We start from the raw sequence: 12,221 nt of genomic DNA on the forward strand, positions 1-12,221 counted from the left end.
ATTGCTTTCAAAATTACTGGTTAGGGTGCTTTGATCCATGACAGAGCCAAAAACATGCAAGTTCATTACTTGATAAAGCTGGTTCGACCACAAAACCGCGGTAGACAAAAGCGCGGTCGACGAAAGCGCGTATGTGACGTCATCACAGCGCGACAAAAAAGATCGAAAAATGTAAAAATAAAGCGAAAACCTTACCCTAACCCCCCCAAACCTAACCCTAAACCTAACCCTAAACCTAACCCTAAACCTAACCCTTAACCTAATGAAAAACCTAACGCTAACCCTTAACCTAACGCTAAGCGTAACGCTAACGCTCTAAACCTAACCCTAACCCTTAACCTAACCCTAACCCTAACCCTAAACCTAACCCTTACCTTTATGTGAATCGGCTTGCTGTAATTTAATTTTTATTTCAATTTTTCGATCTTTTTCGTCGCGCTGTGATGACGTCACATACGCGCTTTCGTCGACCGCGCTTTTGTGGAACGCAGTTTTGACGGGTCACGGATAAAGCTCTTGAAACCTCAAGTCACTTGGGCTTTTGCAGGCGCATCTGAAGTTCAGCCATCATATTGGGGTGCATAGGCCCAAACCTAGAAAAGCAAAATAAATGAGTAGATTAAGACAAAATTCAAGGCTTCGGGGGGAGGAGCCTGCCGCCGTCGGGAGCTCAACGAAGCTCCTGTCAGGATTCTGGTTCGTATATCTTATAAGATCTATAGATATCTCCCCTTTCTGGCAGAAAGGGGCAGGGAGAAGGTCAGTCGTTAGGATCTCTTTGTAATTCATAGCTTTTTTTTTGCTGTGAATGGAGAAGAGGTTCAACATTAGCTGAGCCTTTACTCCGGCCAGTTTTCCGCGCTGCCTTTTTTGCAGCCCTAGGCAGATTGCCCCCCCCCCCAGGACAAAGCTAAGCTATTTAAAAGTCAATCCGAGCGGGGACCATTCCTGAGGAATTTCTTCTATTACTATCTAAAATACCAGCTTCAATTTCGCAAAAGGCTCCCTTTCTTTTTAGCTGCGTCACAAGATGGCGATCTCGTAGCTTTTGTGTTTGATGTGACGTACTTAGTCAGCCCTACCCTCCTGAAGGCTTCTCCGTACTAATTGCTAAAAGATTAACTGAGGGGAGCAGAGACTTTGATTTTTGGCTCGCTTGATTGCTTGTCTTTTATTTTTACTCTGGAATGGCTCCCAAATCTAAACAGAAGCGCTTCCTTAATAACATATCTCCAAAAACTGCTATGAAGCCGCTACCCTTGCCTCCTACACCCTCCACGGGAGATTTGTTAACACAAGAATTTCTTCTCAAAACGCTTAATGATTTCAGACAGGAAATTAATCAACTGATATCGGATTTATATGATCAATTTGATGCTAAAATTGCTCAGGCAAAGAAGGATATGATCGGAGTAATGACAGTCATGACAGATTATATTGCTGAAACGGAGGACAAATTGGAACTTTTGGAAGAAACTAATCTTAATTTGATATCCAAAATTCAAACGTTACAACAGGAAATTGAAAATGCTCAAAAACAACTTGTCATGATAAATTATAATAAGACTGCCTTTGCCATAAGAGTTAGAGGATTGCGTGAAAACCAACAGGAGAATTTGAAACAGATTTTCTTTGAGGCTTTCAGCCGCTTGGTGGGAAGTCCGGGATTTAACTTTGATTGGCAGATTCAAAGAATTTACCGCCAGAATTCGTGGGTAGCAAAACAGCGACAGCTTCCGAGGGACATAATTATATACTTTACCACAAGGGAATCCAGAAATGAGATAATACAGAGGCTTTACAGCAACAGGTTGAGAATTGATAGACAGGACTTGATTGTTTTTAAAGAGATACCATCTCAAATATTAAGAACAAGGAGAGAGTACGCTTTCTTAACCGAAGAACTCAGAAACTCTCAGATTCCATACAAATGGGAAGTCCCAGCTGGTATTACAGTTACATTTGGCAACCAAAAACACCGCATTAATTCTGTCTGTGAAGCCCGAGAATTTTACTACGAGACCCTGAAGGCGGGACTTCCTGATTCATCCGGACCTGGAGAGAGACAAGGAGAAGGAGAAGACAAACAGCGAGACACGTGGCTACAAGGCAGAGGGTGTTGCTTTCCTCTTCCGGAAGGGCAGAAGACTAAAGAATAAAGACTTAGCGATGTTCTTAAAGCTTTATGATTTCCGTCTGGGATAAAATGGAAAAGTTGTATATCGATGATGAGACATGGAGACTGAAAGAAGCGTTGCTGATTGTGGACACATATTGTATATAAGATTTGTCTGAACTCTAACTCAAATTGCGCATGAATTATTTTCCTAGGCGAGGAGAGCGGAGATTGCGATCTTTTTGAGTTGTGGTCTGGGACGAACGGAGTTGGGAGGCGCGTGGGAGAGGGAAGGGTAGCGAAAGCTTAATTAGACTACCTGGGGCTAGAATGCAAGCTGATGTTTGTTTGAGTTGCTATTTCAATATAAGGTCAAGAAAGATTGGTCGGAGAGTCTTCAGGAAAGTGGAGTAAATATGGGAGGAGCAATGGATGCGGATAAAATATATATGTGGATATGGATAAAGGCAGGGTGGAAGGTAAAAAAATTTACATGTGGAGGTGGGTAAGGATAGAAAGGGAGGTGTTGGAAATGAAAAATGAAAGAAGTACTTGAGTTTAATGTTTTATAGAAAGGTTTGGATATTCGGATAAAAAAGAGATAAATTAAAGGTCTGAATAGATAGACAAAGCAATGAGACTTTTAGTTGGGGAATCCTAATTGATCAACTTACCTGGCTCTAATACAGTTTGAAACCCTGCAAGTAGTAAAATAACCGAAATTTGGAATGAGCTACATTGTTTAAGATTTACAGATAATGGGAAGCTGTGTTAACGTAGTGGGTTTATTGACCCTTCTTGTTTCTCCTTTCTTTTTGTGTGTGTGTGTGTTTTTTTTTATTTTGTATTTTTTACTATTCTCTTTTTTTTTTTTTCTTTGGCTTTACTTTTATTTTATTTTTTTAATTTTAAAGTTAGCTGGCCTTATTATACTCAAATGCTTGTTAAAGAATTATGCCGGGTATGGGACCTGCGAAGCCGTAAGGGGGTTAGGGAGGGGGGATTATAGGGGGGAGGGGGGAGGGTGGAATTACAGTTTCAATTCTTAGAACAATAAGAATTCACTTGTATACTGCGGCTCGTTTTTCTTTTTTCTTTTTTTCTTTTTCTCTTTTATTTTTTTTATTTTTATTTTTTAAAAAAAATAAATAAAAAAAAAACAAAAAAAAAACAAACTGAAATGTATGGATACACCAAAGCGAGGAGAAGAGGGAAAGAGGAGGGAGAAGTAAAGAGGGAGTGAGAGGGAATGTAAGGAGTGTGAGATGGAGGGAGGGGGAGATGTCTGAGGGGGAAGGGAAGTAGAAGAGGGGAATGCTGGAGGGGTGAAATGAAAGTTGGAGGGGGAGAAGAGAGGGTTTATGGGGGAATGAAGTGTCATGTTGGGCTTTTTTTTTCTCTCTCTTTTTTTTTTTACGCACAGTATATAAGTGATTGTATAAAATGAAAATGAAAATGAAATAAATAAAATGTATTCAACAAGACAAAATTCAAGATGACAAAACTAACATCTCCTATTCAATTACTAGTGGATGCGGTGGTGAGATTTACCCAGACAATCTTGGTTTTTGTCTCTTTGGTACTTCCAATAAAGATGGAGCATCTTCAGCCATCTTTATCTCTTCTGTTGGAGCCTCTGTTGATATCTTTGGTTTCTTCAAGCTGGGTGCTCGTCGAATGGAGCTCTTACGACGTAGCAACACCCGTTCCTTCTGGGCACTGCTATCCAGTGTTGTGACCTGCAGAATAGAGATGGATATGATTACTTCAATCTCCTGACTATGTTCATGCTCCCCTTTGCTTTGTAATTATGCTTACATCATGTGGGAAAGCTCTGGGTCCAGCCAGGAGATCTGTATCAAGAGAAGTTGGATACACCAGGTTCTTTGTGGTCTCTCCCAGTTGATTCGACTGGTCTGATGTAGTCTCAGCCACTTCCAGCATGTCTACACTAAGACCACAAGTGCCTACCAATAACTCGGGCTGTTCTTCCTGGTTACTTTCCCACCATTCTTCTTCCATTTGCTGTTCCTGTTTTCTCCCTGTAACAAGTATCTCATTTTTCACAGATTCTTCTACTTCCTGATTCAGATTTTCTTCTGTCTTTGCTTTCTCAGGTAAATCTCCCTGCTTACAATTTCCTCCCTTTTCCAATTCTGGTTCCTCCTTTTCCTGCTCTATCATAATATCAGTTTCTTTGGGCTCCCAGTATAAATCTCTCTCCTTTTCTTCCCCTTCTAATGCCTTCTTCTGGCTTGTTTCCATCTCTGCCTTGTCCAGTAGTGGTTGCTGAACTTCTTCATTCTTTGTTACTATTTCCTTCATTATCTGGTGGTCTGCATCCAGCTCTATTCCTTCTCCCTGTTCCTCCCCAGATTCTAAACCCTGGGTCTTCACTATTGCAACATTTAGTGCATCATACTGAAATTTATCTGTCCAAGTGACTCCCTCTAGTCCTCTTTCCTCTTTCTCAGATAAATCTCCCTGCTTACAATTTCCCCCCTTTTCCAATTCTGGTGCCCCGCTTTCCTGCTCTATCATAATCTCAGTTTCTTTAGGCTCCCAGTATAAATCTCTCTCCTTTTCTTCCCCTTCTAATGCCTTCTTCTGGCTTGTTTCCATCTCTGCCTTGTCCAGTAGTGGTTGCTGAACTTCTTCATTCTTTGTTACTATTTCCTTCATTATCTGGTGGTCTGCATCCAGCTCTATTCCTTCTCCCTGTTCCTCCCCAGATTCTAAACCCTGGGTCTTCACTTTTGCAACATTTAGTGCATCATACTGAAATTTATCTGTCCAAGTGACTCCCTCTAGTCCTCTTTCCTCTTTCTCAGATAAATCTCCCTGCTTACAATTTCCCCCCTTTTCCAATTCTGGTGCCCCGCTTTCCTGCTTTATCATAATCTCTGTTTCTTTGGGCTCCCAGTATAAATCTCTCTCCTTTGCTTCCCCTTCTAATGCCTTCTTCTGGCTTGTTTCCATCTCTGCCTTGTGCAATAGTGGTTGCTGAACTTCTTCGTTCTTTGTTACTACTTCTTTCATTATCTGGTGGTCTGTGTCCAGCCTTATGCCTTCTCTCTGTTCCTCCCCAGATTCTAAATCCTGGGTCTTCACTATTGCAACATTTAGTGCATCATACTGAAGTTTATTTGTCCAAGTGATTCTCTCTAGTTCTCTTTCATCTTCATCCAGCTTTCTCTCCTTCCCCTCTTCAGTTCCTCCTAAGCATTCTTCCAAATTACAGCTTCTCTCACCTTTCCTTTTCTCTTCTAGCATCTTCACCTGGTCTCCTTCAATTTCTGCTGCCACACTTGGTTTTACCTGTTCGTTCCCATCCACTCTTGTATCTTCTTCCTGTTCCTTCTCAACATTTAACTGCTGGTCTCTTGCCATCTTAGCCATCTCCTCCAGTCTACCTTGCTGAGTCCCCCTACTCCATGTTGCATCTTCTTGTCCTCTCTGCTTTTCCTCTCTATGCTGTGTTAAATCTAGGAGCTTTTGCTGAATTCCCTTATTCCACAACATATTTCCCAACTCTTTCTCCTGATCATCTGTGATTTTTTCTGCTTCTTCATCCCACAGATGGCTTTCTCCAACCGTTCTTTCCTCTTCAAGCACCTTATCCTCTGCCTGGTTTAGTGTTGCTGTATTTATCTCTCCCTGCACTTTCTCACCCACATTTTCTTCTTCCTGCTCTTTCCCAACCTCCAATTGTTGATTATCCATCTCAACCGTCTCTTCCATACTACCTTGAACCATCTCCCCGGTCCACCCTGTCCCTTCAAGCCCTCTTTTTTGTTCTACAGATGCTGCCCAATTTAGTGCTTCTTGCTCAATCTCTTCAGGTAATACATTTCTGTCTTGTTCTGCTTCCTGACTCATCTCTGTCTTTCTTGCCTCTTCCATTTGCCCAAGTTCTCTTCTTTCTGCCAAAAGTTCATCTGGGTTCAATTGACTACAATATTGACTACAATATTGACTACAAATGGCATCTTCCAACTCTTCTGTCATGTCTTCCTGTGCAACTTCCACCAAAGCAAATTCTTCAGATTTTCTTTGATAGAATCTCCCAGTCATGCTTGGTGCCTCTAAGGGGAACTGTTCGATGCTGTCAGTCATAGGTGTTGTTGATTCTAGTTCAGGGGTATCACTGAGGCATACAGAAGACACTGTGGGACAAAAGTAAGAAAGAATATAAGTGATCTTAGGTTTCCCCCCAAGACTGATCATGTAAGAATTTAAAGCAGTTTTCTGCGACTGGGGCTCTGCTCCTTTTACCCATACAAGTAGTTTCAATATTCTGATTTAGTATGGCCAATTAATACTGTCCTAATTAAGCAGAATATAGAATAAATGTTCTTCTATCTCTGGGCATTTTAAAAACATGATAATTGCTTCATATTAGCCTTTCCCAGCCAAGTATGTTAGCTTTTAACATAATTCACAGCTAGTGTAATAAAAAGCCTGTTAGTTGAAAATTATGGAAGTCAAAAGCCAACTCAAGAAGAGTCGAAGAACATACCATAGAGAACAACCAAGGATAGAAATCACCTCTCTCACATGTTTTTCTTGCTATATATGAAAAAAACCCTATTTTATCCTTTTCAAGCAAGCTAATACATTCATTTAAAAAAAATTCAGAGCTGAGAGAGAAAAATTTGACAATTTATTTTGTCAAATCACAAGATAATCTGAAATTACAGAGGACAATTTAAAGTCAAATCATGGTAATAAAGTGGTATACATGCACATACATATACATTGGCCAATATAATTATGCATATATAATTTTCAGCATTCTTCAGTGTAAGCTGAATCACATAGCTTGAGAATCAATGATACTGGTGAAGAATTTGGACCTTACTAAGCCATGTGGCTCCCTCAAATATATTTTTTTAAAATCTTAACCTAATTCATCTCCAGTTTTTGTGTAGTGATGACAGAGACCCTTCATTTCTGGTGTCCTCTCTGAGAAAAATATAAATTAAGATAAATGCAATGCTAAAGAAAGAGGATACTCCCAGATCCTATTGTTATCTGTGATGAAACACCATTGTGCTGTTTAATCCTTTCCTCTTTAATGGGTTGTATGTGAGAATGTTCAGAAAATGATGGGAGAAAACCAACATGAGAAACTGATTACAAGTGAAAACTATGAAATCTAGATTCTCCATTCCTATTAAATTATATAATGATAAAATAGAATAATAAACTGGTCTAAAACCATTTAGCCCCTTATAGAGGTCACAGGGATTTGTCAATAAAATCAGATATTTCAGATCATGTGCAAAACTCACAACTGAAAAACAACTTCCTATACATACACACAGACAAGGACAGGAAGTATACAGCTCTGGGAATTGTGCAAGCTTGTTTTACAATCCACATTAGCAGGGCAATCTTTCAAGTTCAGCAGACTTTTGAATACATTTATAAACACTGAAGAAAAATTGTAGGAAAACATTGGCCATTTCTGCTAATACTGCGTCTTTGCCCATGTCTCCTTATAATTTAAAAATGTTAGAGATGTTTTAATACAACTTTTCATTATAGTACCTTTTAGTTATGTTAATTTTTCAAACATTTTTAAATGTATACTCTTCCAATGTCTTTAAGTGAATAGAACAAAAGAATAACAGAGTTGGAAGGGACCTTGGAGGTCTTCTAGTCCAACCCCCTGCTTAGGCATGAAACCCTACACCACTTCAGATAAATGGTTATCCAATCTCTTCTTTAAAACTTCCAGTGTTGGAGCATTCACAACTTCTGGAGGCAAGCTGTTCCACTGATTAATTGTTCTAACTGTCAGGAAATTTCTCCTCAGTTCTGCTTCTCTCTTTGATTAGTTTCCACCCATTGCTTCTTGTTCTACCCTCAGGTGCCTTGGGGAATAGTTTGACTCCTTCTACTTTTTGGCAACCTCTGAGATATTGGAACACTGCTATCATGTCTCCCCTTGTCCTTCTTTTCATTAAATTAGACATATCCAGTTCCTACAACCTTTCTTCATATGTTTTAGCCTCCAGTCCCCTAATCATCTTTGTTGCTCTTCTCTGCACACTTTCTAGAGTCTCCACATCTTTTTTACATCGTGTTGACCAAAACTGAAGTGTAATTACTTCACTTTGTGTCTTTCAGAAATTTTATGTTTTTCTCTGACAGTTTTTTTGCATGCAGAAAGACAAATGCTAGTTTAATTTAATGTTACCATCTATGCTGTTTTAAAGTCCATAGAGAAAGAATAACAAAAATCCATTAGCAAAAAAACCCAGAACCAATAGAATCTCCCTCACAATATAGCATCACCAACATTCCAGAAGTTTCAGTCACCTGAGAACTTTTGTTCAGATTTTTCCTGTCCCTCACAACTGTTGGGAAAATTGGAAGATCTGAGAAAGGACTCCATTGCCTGATCACCAGTAACCACAATTTCTGATGTTCCTTGGATCTCCTCACTGAGTAGGGGTATCTGAAAAGAAAGGGCTTTGTTGAAGGAAAGGTGGAGCACAGAAGGATTTTTCTCCACCTCCTCTTAACCAACACCTACCTCCGCTGTGAAAGGACCTTCAGTGACCTTCAATTCCTCCCTTGGAGAAACATCCCTGCAGAAGAAAGCAGGAGGGTAAGGACAAATAAGTCCAATTGCAGGTCAGAGATAATTCTACTCCAACAGAAACAATTATTCCACATGAGATTCTTGTTACCCGGAGTATGTTGTCTCCACTTCAGAATCATGGTGGCTTCTGGACTCCTTCATCTCCCTTCCACTTCCTACCTCTTCTGCTCCTGGATGAGGTTCATTTCCAAAAAGGTAAGTAGTAAATGAGGAAACAAAATCCTGAAAATGGGGTGAAGAGAAAGAAACACTTAATAGGTACTTCTAGTACAGGAAGCCAGAAAACCCACTTAACATAAGCCGGAAATTCTGGATCCCTCCCAAGCCTGAGAGATGACAGGATTCCACTAACCAATGCTTGTTGCAAGCTCCCAAAAAGTGATCGAAGATACTCCATTATGCTGCTGGGGTAGCTGGAGAGAAGGTACAGAGTGGCTTCCCCTTCTCCTCAGAAAGGGAAGTTAACGTCACTAAAGTGTTTGACCACATCCTTTTCTTCCTTTGCCTTGTAGTTTGCCATAGTTTGTTCTGGCTTTGCATAACTGTGGAAGGAACAAAAGCACAGCATATCCTACAGAAACAAGAAGCATCTGAACAATCACTCACTATCAAGCATAGTCAAAATCAACCACAAACTAGAGGAAATGTAACAATCTCCATAAATAAATAATTTCCATAAAGTTGTAACTGTATTCGAATTAGTTAAACATTCTTCAAAATCTCCCACAAATAGATGGTTGAAACTATTTTATTTATGTCTTCCTTCGCCCCACCCCCTGAAATGCAAAGACCAGCCGGAGAGATGGCTCCGCATGCCACTTCCTGCACATGTACCGTAGGCTAGCCATCACGGCTATAGGGCACTGCACGTCAGAACAACTAGACACAAGGACAGTTTTTTCCCCATGCCATCACTCTGCTGAACAACTAATTCGCATAACTCTGTCAAACTATCTAGAACAGTGGTAGTCAACCTAGTCCCTACTGCCCACTAGTGGGCGTTCCAGCTTTCATGGTGGGTGGTAGGGGTTTGCTGTAAATCTACTTTATAAATCACCATTACTGTGGAAGTGGTGGGTGGTTAGAAAATTACTACTAACAGAGATACAAAAGGGGGCAGTAGGTATAAAAAGGTTGACTACCCCAATCTAGAAAGACCACCATTAGTCTCATATTCCCTATTCCCTATCTCCCTATCTTCTTAGGACTATAACTTTGTTGCTTGTATCTTAGAATCATATTGTTTACTTAGTATCCTTGTATGATTTATGTCAATTGCTTATTTAGTATCCATGAGTATCACTGTTATATCTAATGTTTTATGATGAATGTATTTTTACAATGACTATGATAATGATCTATCACTATGAGCTCATGCACCAGAGTCTAATCAATAAAGAATTCTATATGCATAGACATTCAGTCTCACAAGGGTTGAGTTGTTCCTTCCCAGTCAGACCCCAACCACCTATAGGCACTGGATTAGGATCTTGATATAGATTGGGTGATAGTGGTGGAAAAATTCTGAACATTGCATACAGAAGATACAAACTCCCGGAACATAATGAATTTCAGAGGGGTGGGTGGGGAGAGAGAAGTACAAATTCCTGCCAACATACTGGATTTGCAGAACTGCGGCAATTCATAATAAAATTTCAGTATAGTTGTGGTTTCTTGTAAATGAAAAGAGATAGAAATAGATTGACTCAGTTCCTTGAGACAGTGACATCATAAGATCAGATCCAGAGCTGGTCCCAAAATGGTGTATTATTAGGTGGAAAAGTACACAAGAAGAAATGGTTTCAGAATTGAGTAAGTTACCGGAAGAATGGCTGAACCTTTGTGGAATGCATTATTCTGAGTTCATTGGCAAAGCAGTGGATTTTTTCTAACATAAATAAGTGTGTTGTTTAATTGACCTCTGGAAAAGTACCAAGAATGGCTGATAGACTATAAGGCTGATCTCAGTTCAAAAACCACCGTAATCCCAATTGTATTGTGAAAAGAATAAAGCAGTACTGTGCTTTTCAATTTATATAGCTTCCTACTTGCCATGTGGCTCTGGGCAAATGAGATACAGTTAAAAACATTAAATATGACAACAATTTATTTAAAAAAACATGGTAGAAGCATACCTACATGAACACCATGGGAATTTGAATACTCTTAATTAATTCCAGGATACTTAAAATCATGTCTACTGACCCACTGGAAATAGTTAAGAGCACAGTGTCCACTTCAGTATTGGGAAGGCTGGTTATCCTGTTTTACGAAACATGTTACTCCTATTTATGAGCCATCACTGTATTAATTATCTCATTGTTTATGGATATTATAGCCGAGTCATTGTTTATTAAAACTGAAGTGGCTCTCAGTTTCACCTTAAACTGATATGAGACCTTGTTTACAATAACATCAAGAAGACTTTTTTCTTGAATAGGTAACTTCAACCTACGTGGGACCTTATGGACTGCATTTTTATCCTGTGTTAGTGTATTTCTCCTAAAAGCATATGATGGATTATGTGCCATCAATCATTTTCAATCCCTAGCAACCACATAGGTAGATTTTATCCATGACAATCTTTCAAAACTTCCCAAAGACCACCATCTCTGAATCCATCTACCTTGCTGGTTGTCCTCAGTTTCTCTTTCCTTCTACCTTTCTTCTATCATTAGAGCTTTTTCCAGAGAGCTAGATCTTCGTTTGATGTGTCCAAAACAAGATAACTTGAGCCTGATCATCTGTGCCATGAGTGATAATTCTGAGTTGATTTATTTGATGATCATTTGTTTTCTGGCTTTCTATTCTCAGGAGTCTTCTCCAACAACCAAGTCCAAAAGTGTCAATATTCTTCCTATCCTACTTCTTCAAAGACCAACTTTCACTTCCAGAGTGTCAGAGGGAATATCTTGGCGGCTTGCATGATCATTCTGATCTAAAAATCCCAAATCACCCAGTAAGTTTCAGACTGAGTGAAACTTAACCCAGACTTTCCATAATATAACACATGATACTCACTACATCAGGGAGAAGCTACTATTTCAGTATAGGCTTTATAGCAATTCCATAATGATGATTTGTATTGCAAATCAGGTTTGTATTGCAAATCAGGTTTGCAAATCAGGTTTTACACCTTCCCCCGCCCTTCGCCACTTTGAAATCCCCCCTCCCCAAAAAAACCCCAACTATAGTGAAAACCTACATTAAGGAAACTCACATCCTTTCACCGCCACGCATCTTTTAGGGTGAATAAGCAGGCATGTGGCATGTAAGGCTCGGGCAAACTTGTTTAAAAGCATCAACATCTGCCGGAATTCCTGGATAGCAGATACCCCCCTCTCTTTTAAACAACACTAACGGGGGTTTCGCAGGGTATTTTCAATGCAGCCATCCTGCGCCTACCGGAGCGCGCAGCCGGCTTTCCCTGGTTCTCTTGTGCGCGCTCTCGGCTTCGCCATTGACAGCAAAGCCCAGCTGAGGACGTTGCGT

The 12,221-nt window shown here is 39.9% G+C and overlaps 1 protein-coding gene across 5 annotated transcripts; it reads right to left on the bottom strand.

Annotated features, from left to right (window-relative positions):
- Positions 1 to 443: 443 nt before the first annotated feature.
- On the bottom strand, positions 444 to 12,213 carry APOBR (apolipoprotein B receptor). Of its 5 annotated transcripts, none has more exons than XM_032237001.1 (9): positions 11,950 to 12,213; positions 11,356 to 11,667; positions 9,082 to 9,271; positions 8,818 to 8,951; positions 8,661 to 8,715; positions 8,444 to 8,582; positions 3,935 to 6,282; positions 3,668 to 3,855; positions 444 to 593 (listed from the first exon to the last, which is right to left on the bottom strand). In XM_032237001.1, the coding sequence occupies exons 3-9, from the start codon at positions 9,124 to 9,126 to the stop codon at positions 530 to 532; spliced, it is 2,973 nt and encodes a 990-aa protein (XP_032092892.1). In that variant the 5' UTR covers positions 9,127 to 9,271; positions 11,356 to 11,667; positions 11,950 to 12,213; the 3' UTR covers positions 444 to 529. The 5 variants fall into 5 exon arrangements, with proteins under 5 accessions (XP_032092892.1, XP_032092889.1, XP_032092891.1 ...); XM_032236998.1 differs by having other exon boundaries at positions 11,935 to 12,213; XM_032237000.1 differs by lacking the exon at positions 11,356 to 11,667.
- Positions 12,214 to 12,221: the final 8 nt, after the last annotated feature.

The sequence above is a fragment of the Thamnophis elegans genome, chromosome Z (genome assembly GCF_009769535.1).
Source record: "Thamnophis elegans isolate rThaEle1 chromosome Z, rThaEle1.pri, whole genome shotgun sequence".
Classification (NCBI taxonomy): domain Eukaryota; kingdom Metazoa; phylum Chordata; class Lepidosauria; order Squamata; family Colubridae; genus Thamnophis; species Thamnophis elegans.